Below are 16,683 nucleotides of genomic sequence, written 5' to 3' on the forward strand. Positions count from 1 at the left end.
TGAGTGAGTGAGTTACGATGCGGCCGCTCAGAGCAGGGTTGCTTCCTTTACATTCTCCTATTTAGTCGCGGTTGATTTTGAGTCAAGTAAAGATTGCATGTACATGCCCTGTGAGCCAATCATAACATGGAAGAGAGCGAAGTTGACAACATTGCCGAATTTGAGTTTGCGGAGCAGCTTAGTTCGATTGCTACGGCAGCACATAACAGGACCAGTTCGTCGCTTGCAGTGCATGTGCACAATTAATTAGCTTGGCTTCGATATTCTCCTTAGTGAACTCGGTAGATCACGGTACACCCGCCGTGGTGGCTTACCGGCTATCAGTGTCGGCTGCTAGCAAACCCCCTCCGCGGCGGCCGTATTTCGATGGGAGCGAAATGCAAGAACACCCGTGTGTCCCCTGCATTAGTGGGACGTTAAAAATCCCCTGGCAGTCAAAATTGATTCGTAGTCGCCCACTACGACGTGCTTCATAATCAAATCGTGGTTTTACCGCGTAGAGCCCCAGAATTCAATTCAAACCTGGGCTCGAGAGAATTACTGGCTATTTGAGAGCGAAGGGTCTTCTGTCCACGATAAAAAGTCGTTGTGTGTGGGCTTTTAGAACGAAGACAACGATAAACAAAGTGAACACGCGAGTAAAAATGAACGCATACGAAGTACCCAGTTAGGAACCTTGAACTTTATGAAGGAGCTGCGTTATCTCCCAGTCTTGGTGACCGCCTTCTTTTTTGTTACCTTCTCTCTTTTCCTGTAAGCTGTCTGCTCACGCTTGCTGGAGGTAATTATTGGCCTCCCTAAGAAGAGTGCTGACCCGTAATTTTGCCACTTGTACTGCCTTGAAACTGGAAAAACGTGTGTGTGTGTATATATATGAGAAAGAGAAATTAAACAAATAAGTAAAAAGAAACATGCGCTGTAGTACTTTCGCTATCGCGACCTCGCTTAAGTCTTATCCCCGTCTTGCTGGCTTCCAATAACGTGGTGGTTCGCGAAGCTGTCATGCCCAGGAAAGCGTGTCATCCTTGTGCGCGCTATGTCCTGCCGCGAGAGCGCTGAGAACTGACGCAGAACTCTTACTTCTGTTGTGCAATTTTTTTTATTTTAAAACGAATATATTTCTTTGCCTCTTTCGCCCGTTCTCGTGGACGGTGCACGTTGGTGCCGGTCGGACTTTCGCCGCCTACAGAAAGACGCGATGACAGAGGTCGCAGTGCTCTCGCGCGACCGAGTTGCGGTGTGCGTTCATCGCTCTTTGAGCGCGTTGAGGCGCAGGCGCAGCGTTGGGACGTCTTCAGCGTTTACATGACCCCGTGTGGCGTTCGGTTCATATACTGTCGCTGCAGGGGTGCGGGTTAAGCTTTAGCTCGGGCCCAACTCCGACGCGGCCTATTCAAACACACGTAAAGCGCAGAAACGCTTTTCTGAGACAACCCCTGGGCCGATTTTAATGAAATTTTTTGCATTTGAGAGAGAGTCTAGTGACTGTCGGAAGCGGAATGTCGATTTACGGCCTGAATTTTGTTAAAGATGTTTTCAAAAATTCCAAAGCTCGTAAACATGATATAGAAGCACGGCATTTACAAATTAATAGCTCTGCATCAAGAACAGATATCGCGGTTCTGTAAACGGTATCTATTAGAACATTCAAAGCGGTCAACTTGTATGTGTCAATTTATATCCTACATGAATTCGTTACGTTGCGTACAGGGGTTCTGCAAAAGCTGTATTTTCATATTACAATTTTTTTTTTCAGATTCATGTGTAACATATCAATTTTGTCCGCTTTAGATGTACTATTAGATGCAATTCACATAATTGTTATATTTTCTTTCATTGCTGAGTTACAGAGTTTTAAACTTGATAGTTTCGTTTTCTGAAAATTTGCGATTTTTACCAAAGTTTACTAAAAAATTGACGACATAAATGAGGAATTTGAAACCAGCAGTCACTGGAATTCACGTTTTTCTTTTAAATGCAACAAACCTCGTCAAGTTTGGTGCAGTGCCTTGCCGAGAAAAACGAATTCTCCTTTTACATGTATTTAGATAGGAGCACCCGAGCTAAAGCTTCCTCTTAACTGGCCTATTCTACGGAATTACGCAATGAAATAACAAACGCTACCTGAATAACGCTGCAAAATATATGCGTCTACGAGCTCATCATTTCTTCAATAAAGTGAATATAGCTTTGTAGGAGCGTTCGGCTATGCGCTTACATTGACAATCATCGTCGATTACTTGTTCACAGCTCTGTTTCATTAATTTCTCCTTTTTCGTTTATTTACTTGTTTTTACCTGCCTTTCGGATTCCTTTTCGTCTATATTTTTTTTTTGCCTATTTGAATCACTATTTTATTTACCTTGTCCTTCGTTCTTTCTGCTTGTACCTTGTCTTTGCGTTATTGTAGTGCAAACGAGAGAATCGGTTGACGGCTGGTATGAACGGGCTGAGTGGGCAAGAGTTGATGTCCGCACGAATGAGTTAACGAGCGAGGTCGAAGCGAGCTGGTATGGTTGTCAGTGAACGAGCCTTGCCCTCTTTCAGTATCCTTTAACTATAGTTACCGTATGAGCTCTCCGGCACAAGCAGGAACTCTACTTTTAACTAGAGTTACTGTATATGCTACCAAAGGTAGCATAGCATATACAGTAACTCTACTTTTAACCAGCCTGCAGTGACCTCCAGTGTCGGCGGTTCACATCGGCTGGCATGCGGTCACTCCGTGTGTTTTGTCCTCATATGTCGCACTCACATGTGAAAATATAAATCACATCAGCAGGGATAAAGTGACACATAAAGGCTGGCCAACGTACTACAGTGACAGGGTGCTACTCCGTCTATCGGCCCCTTCTTGATTTTGAATGAACGCGTGATAAAGACATGCACGATACTCAATCTGACGATTCGTGTACAGGAGCCTGCGCTATCGCGGTTTTTTCTTGTTGTTAGCTTTTCTAACGCTCTTTCGAAAACTGCGATTCTTGCTACAGATTGCCAACCTCAAGAACGATCCCGAGCTCCGGGAGTTTGCCGTCGCCTACATCAAGGGAATCTTGGAGCAAGCTCAAGTTCTTGCCCAAGAGGTCAGTATACCCCGCATTTCATGCACGCACATACCGGCACGGGTAGGACTTGTCGCTGGCCTAGTTGGTATACGGCACAAAAGAAACCGCACGAAGGAAGACGATTCGTATAGGGTAGACAACAGCACACGCAGGTGCCGCTAACAACGTTATTTTCTGAAGCCAGTGCAATACGCAGGACAATTCTTCCAAGCTGTATCGGCACGGAGTTATCTCCGAAGGAGTAATCAAATTATAAGGACCGCCCGCGCGCGCGCAATTTTTTTCTGTACTGGGCTTTTCAGATTGTATTGTGTTCAAAGCAGTGTAGTGCTCTCTGAGGTCGCCGTACTTTTCATAACGATTGTTATTCAAATGCCAATTCAATTTTGAGCCCCTTCGAGCTTAGATTGATAAAAAATTGAAACGGTTTTCGTAGGAAAATATGTGGTCATCTTTTCGCGCTTTTGTTGCTCTAGTTTGTTTTTCTGCGATATACTAAATTCTCTTCAATGTTTTTGTAAAAGAAAATCCGGCGAAGCGCTTCGTCCACTGATTGTCTTATGTCGATACGATTCTGAACGGTTTCTATTAAGCATAGCGGTGCTGTCGGCTCCACGGCGCTGTTTCTTTCTTTTTTTTTCTTTTTTTTCCTCTCAGTCTCCTTGCGCAGACGTGCATCGACTTACATGTCTTACAGTTACGTTTGCTCCATGTGTAGAAGTATTGTTTATATCTGTGTCCTCCATCCCATCTCCCATGCACCCGCGCAAAATGTCGATTTACTGCATTTTGTGTGGACAGACTCTGGACTTGTTCTCTCTTTAATCACCTTTGCCTCTCCTCCTCTTTTTCTTTCTTTTTTTCTGTCTCAATTTTTCAGAGAGCGCCGGAAAAGGCTGAGGAGCTTGTGACAGGTGAGCCTTTCCGACGATTCGTGTTTTCAATATCTCGGAGCTTATGGCGGCGGCAGACGGCACAAGCCCGATTCTTCGTTTTGATTTGAGCCGTTGTTTGATAGCCTGAACCAAAGAAATAACAAAGAAGTTAAAGAAAAAAAAAAACAACGGAGTAACTCGACATCGGCATTGTGTGTGTGTGTGGTGTGTCGTTCGAGTTATTCGCCACGACGAAAAGTCGAGACAATAGTCCGCTTCCTCGTGTTCCATTTCATACCTTGTGTCAGAGCAGTCCCATTCTTTGTCACCGGGCTCACTGAGCCCGCAGGATCAACGAAGGAATAAAGCCTTCATCCTGCCTATGTTTGTTTCTTTTCCCTTTGCTGCGGCGTTCCGCGCAGTGTATATATATATATATATATATATATATATATATATATATATATATATATATATATATATATATATATATAATCACTTATTTCATAAGAAGCCAACAAAGACACCAAGGACAACACAGGGGAAATTACTTATACTTATTAATTGAAATAAAGAAATTATAAGTTAATGTGAAAAAAAACAACTTGCCGCAGGTGGGCAACGATTCCACATCTTTCGCATTACGCGAAGGGTGTGGGATCGATATATATAATATATATACATTCTCCGTCTCATTGGACATGTGCAGTGCCGTCAAAGCTCGGTGGTTTGCATAAGCCCAGTGAGTAACGAGAACCAGCAATATAGGGAGGGGCTCGACCATGCACTCTCTCATTATGGTGATTGTGTGTCGCTAATCCGTCCGTAATCCCTCCGTCCATTTGGCGTCGTCATCACGCCTGGAGGGATTAGTGTCGGCAAGTGGACGAGCCTTTCTACATTGGCTCCCGTTGTCGATTGGCTGTCGCGATCTTTTTGCTTTGTTAGAGTGATAATTCTGGTCGTTTGCTGCATACTAATGATTGAAGAAATAGCGCTTTATAGAACAGGGCATACAGGGTGCTTCAGCGAACACTTTCAAACTTCTTTTGAAATTGCCTGTCCATGAGCCATGAGTCCACGAGCTGGTCAACACGAAGAGGTGGGCATCATTTGCGCAATAAGAAATTGACATGCACTATCGACTAATTAACAAAAATTCACTAATTGAGCTTTTACCTAATTACCTTATGGCACATATTGCGATTTACAAGTTTTATTGGGTGAGACTACAAGGCATATACAATTAAAAAGAATTGCGTGGATGACACCATATGCGGCGTCGCACTTGCGGTAAAAATTCACTGTCGTTCCTCTTACTTTCTTAGCAAAACTTCGTTTATTGCATTGAATCACAAAAGTAACTGGAACAGCAATGCATTTCTCGGAAAAGTTCAGGAATTAATATCTCAAAGCTAGTGTCATCCTGAGAATTCGTTCCAAGTTGATCCACCTTGCGTACTCTCCGGCAAAAATGTGCATAAGGTAATTAGGTAAAAACATAATTATTGATTTTTGGTAATTAGTCGATTGTGCATTTCAATTTTTTGTGCAAGTAATGTCCGCCTCTTCGTGTAGACCAGCTCATGGACTAGAATTGCGCTATCCATCACAGGCAATTGAAAAATATTTATGAAAGTGTTCGCTGAAGCAGCCGGTATATGCAGCAGACAACGCACGACTAATAACGGCGCTTTAGAACAGGACAGACGACGCGCACGATTGCTATAGTCATCGCCTTTATCTGTCCCATAGCAACAGTATTGATTAACTTTATGGCGATAGAACTGTACGGATGCTATAGGCCCGCGCTCGCGCCGTCGTCGCTGTCACGCTATTGACACCGCATAAGCGCAGAATGTTAGAATAGAGAGTCTTAGAATAGGGGCCCCAATAGTTTGGGGCCCCAAAGAGCTTTGCGGGTGTTAGCGTTGGGGCACGTAGGAGTGAAGAGCTTTAGCATAGGGTTTTACGTTTGCGGATAGCGTCTTGCGCTGACAGCGCCACTACGGCGTCAAAAAAAAAAAAGCTATTAGAAATAATTAAATAAAATATGCCATTTTATGATAGGAAGAATAATTTTGACTTTCGTGTATTCGCATTTAATTACAATTTAGAGGTTATTCTGTAAGCAGCAAACAATTAGTTGCGCTTAGTTTTGAGCAAACCAACTTTACTAGCCTTCACCAGCCAAGCTTAGCCGTGTTAGGCCTACGAGCCATAAAATCCACAATCGAATTCAAAATCAGCGGCGTCTAATGAGTCAATCTTCATAACACACGCTAGTAGAGAGAAAGCGATAACCGCAGTCACTTCTCCTAGCTTGCGAACTTCACGCGTTACCGCGAATCGAACCCAGTTTGGTGCTAGGTTAGAGCCGTCGCTTCGATGGGTGCCGCCATGTTTGCCGACGCAAAGCTTTTGGGGCCGCTATTTGGGCTCCCGCTAAATCGGTGAAATAGCGTTCCCAACGCAAAACCCAAAGGCAGTTTGCGTCTTGTGCATGCGCAGTGGCTTCGACGCTATTTCTTTGGGGCCCCAAAACGTTTGGGGCCCCTATTCTAAAACTCTAATGTCTCCAGAGACGCGAGAGACGCGCACTGCATTTGGCTACAAAAACGGCGGGGCAAAGTGGGCGCAACCGCGCAACATACAAGCTCGGCTCCGTCGGCTTCGCAGCTTATAGCCAGGGCAGCGATCTGCCTCCCTCTGGTAGCATGGGCGTTGTGTGCACACAGACTGTGTAGCGTTCGCTACTGAGCCGCTGTGTGCATACCCCGTGCATGCACCAAGGCCAACGTTAATCTGACCGCGGCCGCTCTGCAACGCCAGTTATCGCGTTCCAGCGCAGTGGTGAGCCCATGGAATGCGCTTCATGCCAACGGTATTCATCCAGTGGTCTGAAAGGAACGGCCAGTAACTTCTTCAAGCTGTATGCAAGCGCCGACGGTGTTTCTTCGGTCTTTTATCTGATCTCGTCCACCACCGAGGTGCGACGTCTGCAGCGCCAGTGGTGGCGCTCTCCGTTGTGTCATCGTTGTGGGACGCCTGTGTGTATAGCAGCTTCCAGGGCGCTGTTTCTGCTGCATAAGCTGTTAACTCCGCTTGCTGCATCGAGTTTAGTTTTAGTTATAGTTATATTAGTTAGTTATAGTTATATAGTTATAGTCATATTACGATTGGTTGTAGAACACCGTCCAAGGAGCTCGAGAGCGACGGTAAACCTTGCTGTATCGCTGTAAGACAACTTCAACGAAATTTTCTACGGGCCGAGACCGTCGATCTGAATACGAGGCACGCTGTTGTGGGGGACTCCGCATCGATTTTGTCCACCTGGGACTCTTTAACGCGCACCCAATGCACGGTACCCGAGCTATTTTTGTGTGTGTGTGCATTCTTCCCCCAACGGAATGGGGCCGCCGCGGCTGGAATTTAACCCGCGACCTCGAACTAAGCAGCGCAACGCAAGAGCTGCTGGGCTACCGCGGTGGGTTCTATTCCTCCCGATATGCCCCCCCCCCCCCCCCCCCCCCATGAAGTCTCCTTCTTAGACAAAAAAAGGTCAGTTTCACAACCGTCTTCTTTTTAACGCGATAGCGTTAATGGCCCCGTGTCGCAAAAAATCCTGTGTCGGCGTCGTTTCGCGAAAAGTAATTACGAACCACAACCACGCAGGCCCGCCGCGTTGCGCAGAGTGTAGGATTTGGAGACGACTCGTAGGGAGGATCGGAGGAACTTGGAGTGACAGGACTAGGCGAGCAGGATTTATTTACATATTAACATTTTGAACAAGAGATACATTTACACAGACTATGCGTGACTCCCAAATGGAGCCCGCAAGACGAAGCATACAGCAATCGAGCACACAGCTCACGAGTACATTTCGAGCACGACAACGAGCACACTCTAGCAGCCGACAATCGCTGCTTATAAGCACTTGGTCCCCCCCTTGATTCCAAGGGGACGGAAACGTTCGTCCAGGCATTGTAAACAGGCCGCCTCTCCCCGGGACGGGTTACACACACACACGCACACACACACACACACACACACACACACACACACACACACACACACACAGGTGCAATGGTCCGGAGCCGACGTCAGAGGAGCTTCGTAGAACTCTTAGCCGGCCCGGGTAGCGCGCCCGGGTAGCACATTGTCTTGCGTCTTGGTCGGCGCGTGGAAAGGAGCCTACGACGACGTTCCCGCGACAACTCCCCCACCCGTAGCAGATCAGGTCCGCGTTGGGGAGTTGGGTAACAATAGTTGGCCCGCCGAACTCATTCGGCGCCTCTACATTCCAGAGCTGCCTATCTCCTTGGTCGCCTCGTGTGTCGGAAGACTGTGACGAATCCTGGGGCCCCCGTTCCGCAAAGCACCCTTTTGCCAAGGCGGCCCATGGTCGGTTAGCGTCGTCGTCCTCGCTCGTTCTCCGAAGGGCGCCGCCACCCCGGATTGATCGACGCACCTGCAGCGGGCTGAAACAGCTGCAGGGCGATCCTTGCAAGATGCCTTACTGAACTAATTTAATTCCTCAACGTAAAATGAGTAAAAAGAAATCGTAAAGTACGGCCTAAGCACTACCTACAGACATGACCCCCCCAGCATCGGATTGTAATTTCAATATACCAGGAAACATAATTCTGTTAGGCGGAAACTCAAACACAAACCCCGTTTCCAGCGTTTCTACCATTCATAGAGCGGCGCGACCCGCTTGGCTCCTTACAGCACCATCCAGGTGGCGCTCACCTCAGCGCATCCGCAAGAAAGCTGCGGTTGCCTGGAAGCGTGCCTTTGAATGCTATCGCGTTCCACTTAAAGGCGAAGCTTAAGTGTCTTCCAATATTTTTTTGAGCGCAGTTCTCAGGCGCCCGTTCCTGCGTTGAGCGTGGGTGTCGGCGTAACCAGAAGAACGAACGAGCGGAGCGCAGCGGAGTGTGAAAGACTGCGATAGCGAAGAGAGCGCGAGGAGGAAAGCGGAGTGCAGCACGAGACGGCCTCCACGGCGGCGATCCCCTACGAGATGGCGCCACAGTAGCGTGGGCCGTAAAGGGAGATTAAGGGGCCTTATAGTGCGCCGTCACCCGGTTGCTGATGACGTCATTACCAATGCACGTTGCGAGCGCGCCCACCGGTACCATACATGAAAATATAACTCTGGCATGGGTTTCGGACCCAGCTCGCATGCGCTACTTCGCCTGCGCCGCCGCCCCTATACGGCGTTTCAGACATCATGGTGCAACGCTGTAGAGGCTAGAAATACTTTTTGCGGTGGCTGCGTCCACACTTCGAAAGAGTTCTATATTCTTGATCACAATGGTCCGAAACTGTTCTTTATTTAGGTTCAATATTGAATGAAAAAAAAAAAGTTTTAATCTTTTGAGACAAACAAACGGTGGTATATACGGCTATCGAAAGCGTTGTTTTAGATCAATTTGTTTTTCGTTGCGTTCTTTTCGTCTTTTTATTTTTATTATTATTATTATTATTATTATTATTATTATTATTATTATTATTATTATTATTATTATTATTCGCAGCCCGTCAGGGCAGCCTCAGGTGCACGCTCACGCGAGCAAATGCCGTTGGCGCGCAGCGAAGCATGTTCGGAAGGCGTGGAGTGATGCTTTTTCCGTCACCAAACTCCTTGCGTAGCTTCCACAGCGTTGCACCTGATCTATGGAACGGAGCATAAAGAATGCGCTTCACGTGAGCCACGCGTTCCTGCGTTCACGCTTTCTTTCTGAGCAGTGAGCAAAACAGCTGGTGGAATTGAATGCACGTAAAGATCAGCGCTCAAATTTCGCATTAGGGAGTATCGTAATCGTCGGTGATTTTTTTTCTTTAACATTGTTAACTTATTTCTTGCTGTAGAACACAGATAACGGAGAAATGGCGTACCAGAGCTATACACTCTGCCTCAGTATGTCGGTCGCAGCAACTATTGTATAAGGAAACGGCTTATATGCACCGTCTGCTGCATGTCCTTTTCTGGGGCGCTATTGTCAGCTTTCGTGCATGCCGTATACTGTTACGCGTCCCGTTGCATAAAGCACTCCTTCTTTCTTCGCCCTCTAAGTTCGACTGTACTGCACGGATTTGATGAGAGAGAGTATACATAACTCCGTGGCTTTGTCCTGACCGGCCCGAGGTTTCTTCATTTTGCTGCAGCCCTCGATTCACATCTATGCGCCGGCTATTTGTCGTCGAGCGAAGGGCCCGTCCGCAACAGGTTCGCGATTTCGAAACCTCGGACGTCCTATTCGACTCTGCTCAGAATGGATATATGCGACGCCTCCTTATATACCGACATATATACGCATTTCTTGTTGTTCTGTTATCGGAGCGAAGATCCGTGTAGATTTGCCGGCGCGCTTATACGCGTATAACGCAACACCGCTGACATGTGTTCGCTCGGACAAGAAATCGATACTGCTCGAAGAACCGTTTTCCTTGCGCACTGAACGCGCGTATATAGCAACGGCAGTGATGTCGAACACAATTTGCTGTCCGCTATAGCCTGGACGAGAAAGGACTCTCGCACTTCACCTTTCTATACTGTGTCGAAAGCTCCTCACCCCTATATCCCCACGGTTATCCCTGTATACTCTTAAATCGCCTTCGTGTACGGTTACGCTGCAGCGCTCGCCTCAGAAGGCTGAGTAAGACACGACCTGCTATATAGATGAGATTTCTAGGTTTATCTTACAATGAACACGCGAAGATCGGGAGCGTTAAGCTGTTCCTTGTTTAAAAACGGTCGGCGTTCCTCTTTTCCTTTTCGGTATTTCGTTTCTTCTGAAAGGCGTTCTGAAACTTCAAATAGCGGTTTTCGAAGAATCGTTCGGAGGGTATTACGTAAGTTTCGCCGGGAGCTGAACATCTTCCGTTCAGCGTGCGGTTTCATCGTCGCTAAGCTTCCACTCCCGTCGGTCTGAACGTCCCGGGCAAACGACCGCATTTATATTTAGCTCCGTCTCCCATGTAGCGGAGAGGATGCTATCGCCCCGCCTGCGCGCTTTGCGGAGTAAACTGAAATTGATCTTCAATGTTCAATCTCGACGTCCATTCCGAGCGATGGTCTGCGTGAGACGATATGTAGTAAGTATACGCGCACTTTGCGGTGCATGGAGCGAAACGTTTGTTCGTTATCTAATGTCGCTCGTATTTCGGGTGACCTTTATACGGGACGCGATGTAAATCTTGCGCAGTTAATTCGCTGAGTAAAATTAAGAAATGTATTCAATGTTACATTCAGATCTCTCACCCGCCGTGGTAGCTTCTAGGTCGCTGTTGCGTTCTGCTGCTGAGCTCGAGATCGCGGATTCGACTCCCGGCCGCTGCGACAACAATTCAAAGGGGCCAGAATGTAAAACACGCTCGCGTACCGCGATTTTGTGTTCACGGTATACAAAAAGGTTCAGGTCATGGCCAACAGCTACCAAATTTCGGACCGCTAAAGGCTATAGTATATAGTTTCACGTAGTGTACATTCATCCATCGGCCTCTGCGCAGAATTTTGTGTTTGAAATGCAAATTACGAATGCGTCACGAAAATCTCGCAGAAATAGAAGGCTCTTATCTCTAAGCGAAGGTAAACGTCGCCTCTACCACTCGCCGAAAATAATGTATAGGGTGACCCAGCTAGTGTTAGCCAAGCAGTTAGAAGAAAAAAGAAGTTTTAAAAAAAGAAACACGGTGAAAGGTACTATTCTAATACCTCGGGTTTCCGGTCCAGACCGCTGACGACTGAACACCGTATGCTTTTTGTTCGTATCTTGCACCGTGTTCTTTACATCTTTTTATTCTTTGAACAGCCTGGGTAACGTTAGCTGGGACAGACGGTATTAGAACGGTAGTGGCCCTTTGTATGGGAACCACTACAGGGACACTATAGAAAGTTGAGTGAGTAAATTTGGATTTTAATTGTGCAGCAGCCGGTTCCGGCTTTAATGTGCCAGGAGCAGAGTTTATAGACTGTTGAGCGCCAGCGCGGCTCCTCGGCATGACAGCGGCAGCGCCCGCTGCGCGCCGATCTCGGAGGCGATGTGCTGCGATTTGCGTCACATCTGTAGGTGCACACGTCATCTGCTAAGGTGCTACCTGAACGCTGCTAATAACAAAATTGGACAGCTGCCAGCACTGTAGCTTTGCCACGATTGCTTCAGTGGTGCTAGTGAAACAACGGTTTGCTAAAACCCGCAGGTGCGCTTCTCCGCACATAACGTTTTACCTAGAAAAGATCTTGATCTTGGACTGGATTAAGATGTCAATATGCGGGCTGGTGACGCCGTTCTTTTTGTCCCCCCGTGCCGTTCAAGTCTTGGTTATGGCAAGATGGATGTGTAGGAAAGCCTGCTTACGGAATCTTGCGAATCGTTCATTGTGCGTCGCTCACGTGACTCGAGAAATAACCAGTAAAAAGCGCGCATTTGTTTGCATGATCACGCTATTTCGGCGGCGACGTGCTGCTTGAACCTTGACTCTTCATGGTGCTTCAGTGGTAGAAGTGATACTGCAATAAAATCGCATCGAAGCAACGTCGAGTTTGGTTGTCCTGGGAACCTGGGCAACCATGATAAAATAAAGTCACCTGCAAATCATGCTCATTTAGAGAAAGGACGGATTTCAAAGCATCCGAAAAACACTGTCCGCCATTTGCAATGTCAGGGGAAAAAAATCATATCGACCGAAAAACAGTGTGAAATGGAATGTTGCGAAGGAATGCGTTGCGTTGACACGATCTTCGCTCTTGTCTGCATGCACATTCTCTTCTTTCATGCTGTAGTGCCAGAATTAACATTCTTTGCGATGTTGGAAACGTGTAAAAGGTCAGTTTGTCATTGCGTGCTTACGACAGACCAGCGTTCAGGCATTCAGCACGGCGACATGGGGCGAACTGCCCCTTTTTGAAACGTGCATAGAGGCTTCTCGCTTGTTGCCATATTATATTTGGCATTAAGGCTGAACTTGTAAAGAAAGGAAGTCAGGGCCGGGTACCGATGTTTCAACAGCAGCATTTACCTTTCTGGTTTTCGACCATGTCACTCTGCTGAATCCTGCTTGTGAGATCACCGTACAGCCAAGCTCATTAATAGCACTAATTAGACTCGCTGAATCCTTGAGGGAGGTTATGTATAAGCGCAGATTTTAGACTATGCTTTTCTTAGCGCAATCATTCTGCTCCACGAGCCCCGCATTTAACAACCTCTCCACCATCTCTCTCTCTCTCTCTCTCTCTTCTGTTTTTCTTTTTGTAAAGGCGGCTTTCTCAGACTTTTATGTTCGCCTTGAGCGAGCATACAAGCGGAACCAAGAGGCTCAGTCTTTCTTTTTTTTTTTTTTTTTTTTGTTAAAACCAAATGAAGGCAACAGACAAATAAACCTAAGAAAGCATTGAGGAAAGTAACTGTTCTCTTTAGTTGATCAGTAAAAGGAAAATGGAAGATGACGAAAATACGTTTTGCCACAGATGGAAGCTGAAGTCACATCCTCCGCATTGCGCGTGCGATGCTTTACCATTGAGCTTCCGCGGCGGCGGTGCACTTTCTTGGATATTGATGTAGTGTTCTAGATATACCTGCGACGGCGACGGCGATGAAATAGTGATGCACCCTTTGAAACGGGGCGGTCTCAAATAGTCACCTAGTCTGCTTCAGTTATCAAGTATGCTATACATGCTTTTCGGTCTCGCATTTCTCATCATCATCAGCATCAAATGTCCACTGCAGGACGAAGTCCATTGCGAGCGATCTCCAATTACCCCTGTCTTGCGCTAGCTGATTCCAACTTGCGCCTGTAAATTCCTTAATTTCGTCACCCGACCTAATCTTCTGCCGTCCCCTCGACTACGCTTCCCTTTCCTTGGCACCAATTCTGTAACTCTAATGGTCCACCAGCTGTCTACGCTTGGCATTACATGACCTTGCCCAGCTCCTTGTTTTTTCTTTAGTTTTTCTTTTTTCATGTCAACTAGAATATCAGCTATCCGCGTTTGCTCTCTGATCCGCGCCGCTCTCTTACGACTACTCATAGGCGACGGTAATTGGATACAACGGTGCATTGGGGCGCCCATGGCAAATTCACCCATGGCCAATGGCAAATTTGGCAAATCGCCGAATTTGCTATTGCAGGAGCATACAAATGTGTTGTAGTGCATACGGCAGGCAATACCTAATCCGGATTGGGAGCTTACCACTGTCGTTGAAAAAAAAAAGTGTACAATCACTGCATTCTACCGGTACTTACATATCGGGAAGAAACTTGGAGGTTAACAAAGAAGCTCGAGAACAATTTGAGCATTTTGTATACACCTCTTTAATCTTTTTTTCGCTTCCCTAAGACTTCTATGTCTACCTCTTAGAGTGTTATTATAGCAAGCGCCACTCAAGGCGATGGCGGCGGACGCTGAACCGTAGGCGTCATGGGTATACCACTCGAGTTTGGGAGCAGGCTACTGGCCAATAAACCTTCATTTGCTATTACTTCATGGCATCGAGGCTGCCAAAGTCGTGGCGCTCGCTCTACAAAGGACAAGAATAAGAAACGGAACCTGGGAGGGGGGGGGGGGGGGGGGCTCGATGTTTCGCTAGTTAGAACAACACAAAGTCAACAGACAACGAAACCAGGGAAATACAGTTATTATAGTTGTCTCTCTTCTACGAATGTGGTTGCATTCACATCGTTACACGTGTCATGGTTGCACGTCTTGTCTTGCTTTGTTTACTACGCCGTCAACGTTCTGCTGTGAACCTATAATCGAGGTTCCGTGATTCCTTAATTCTGTCGTTACGCACTCGCAGAGAACACGGCGCTGAAGAAGGCCGCCGGGCCCTGGTACTCCCGCATCCGGGCCGCCGTGACCCGCTGCCTTCGCACCGGATGTCTGTGCGTCGTCAGGAGGCAGGCGCCGCCTTGAAGCCGCCGACAGGGTTGCCGGCCGGATGGCCATCGTGGCCGCCGGCTGATTCACTGTGCCGTCATCAACTGTGCCGGTCCGCTCTGCAACCGTCGTCTTCTCGGCGCACTGCACCGTTGTCTTTTACCGCGGCTCCCAAGAAGGTCGGCATGCGCATCTCTATCTGTATGTGTCACAGCTGCCTCGGGTAGTTGAATTGTACGTGCGGCCCTGGTGTTATTGTATGCGCTGCTTCCTTTTCGTGGCCATAAACTCTGCCCCCATCGGAATACGGCCGGAAAGGCCCAGGTAGTCCCGACGTGCGAACCTTGAATTCGTTCTTTGTCGATCGTTTCTGTACTCGAAGGCTCCGTCTCAATGCCCTGCGTGCGCGATTGCCGTAGAAACCGTTTTGTTCTTCAATGTCGTTCTTCCTTTTGTGAAAAAAAAAAAAAAAATCTATGCCGGAGTCGTGCGCGAGTGTACCATCTCCATCGCTGTGTTACGTATTTCCCGGAATGTGCTCGCCCTTGTGGTTGGTATAAGGTCTTAGCCGACGTATTCGCGGCAAAGTGTCCCTCTCCGTGGCGCTATAACCTCGTATATCGACCGCTGTCGCCAGGCGCTGGTCGAGAGCGCCTTCAGCGCGTGCTCGCTCTCTTATCGTCGCACCGACCGATGACTGCGTGGTCACAAACACGCGCGTCGAGTTTGAGTCCACGCCGGTATAGTTAGCGTTCAATTAGCAAACAATTAGCGGCTCACGAGCGCCTCCGTCGTCGTCGTGACGCTCGCGCATGTTGAACCGAGCACTGAAAAGCGTGGACGAGCATGGCGCTTCAAGTTGACGCCTCAGGCCTCGTTCGAGGTTGCGTTTGTCTATAGCCACGCTTCACTTGGCTACGGCGTACGCGATGGGCGAACAGAACACGCGATTCTGAGCTCTGACGCTTATGCTGGTTATTAAACCGGCGGGAACTTGAAGGCGACGCGCCGCAGGAACTGTTGCTCGGCGTGTTTGAAGCCCCAAGGCGTGACGCCTATACGAGTTATAGCGTGACAAAGAGTTTCGATCCGAGTGTCGTGCTTCGTTTATGCTTTTGTGGAGCACAGTTGCGCAGTGTAAATCGGCGTGCCACCGGGCGACAGTAAAAACTGTTTCATATTGATCGAGCTGAGGTGCTGGTCCCTTAAACAGCGTGCTTTCCGCTCTATAGCGTGTTTGCTACTATCGGTCCGCAGTGGTTAGACCACGGGCTAGCCTACGTGACGGATTCTGTAAAAGAGACAGAAATATGAGCGCGTACAAGACAAACTCTACGAGGTCGATCCTGCCTCTGATGCGAGGCCACATTACGGCGCATCGCCGTGTCTGTTCGTTGCGCTAACTGTCCCATCTTCGCACTGTTTTTGTCACAGTAAATGACATTACAGAATTTGGGTACTGCGTACAACGCAAGCGCTTTCTGGACGGTGCGATCAAGACAGCGCTTTTAATACACGGGAGTGCACGTGTAGGTAAACCGAAAGCTGGAGCCACTTGCTGCGGCTCTCCTTTGACGCCGCCGTTTCCATTTTTTTAACGAGGAGTCTCGCGCTGTCTCGAACAAGGCGAGAACGGCGCAGTTACGTGCGAACGTGCTGGCCGCGTAGGCATGCCGTTCACTTTTCGTTGCGATGCGCGCATGCGCACTGTGCACAAGGTATCGTTCGCGCACATGCCAAAAGTTATCTGTCATCTCTTCGCGTTAAAAAAATGCGATGGAAATGTTACCTATGTTGTTGCACTGCAGTGGTTGTTGCATTCTTAATCATTGACGCCTGGAGTATAAAGGAGCTG

The 16,683-nt window shown here is 47.7% G+C and overlaps 1 protein-coding gene across 1 annotated transcript in view; it reads left to right on the forward strand.

Moving 5' to 3' along the window:
- The window catches only part of LOC126541797 (uncharacterized), an 89,149-nt gene that overhangs the window by 735 nt on the left and 71,731 nt on the right, over window positions 1-16,683 (forward strand). The window contains exons 2-4 of the mRNA XM_050188730.3: window positions 2,994-3,086; window positions 3,949-3,982; window positions 14,749-15,007. Coding sequence (XP_050044687.2) covers window positions 2,994-3,086; window positions 3,949-3,982; window positions 14,749-14,864 — 243 coding nt within the window. The 3' untranslated portion in view covers window positions 14,865-15,007. The remainder of the gene's footprint in view (window positions 1-2,993; window positions 3,087-3,948; window positions 3,983-14,748; window positions 15,008-16,683) is intronic.

This window comes from Dermacentor andersoni, chromosome 2 (assembly GCF_023375885.2).
Source record: "Dermacentor andersoni chromosome 2, qqDerAnde1_hic_scaffold, whole genome shotgun sequence".
NCBI lineage: Eukaryota > Metazoa > Arthropoda > Arachnida > Ixodida > Ixodidae > Dermacentor > Dermacentor andersoni.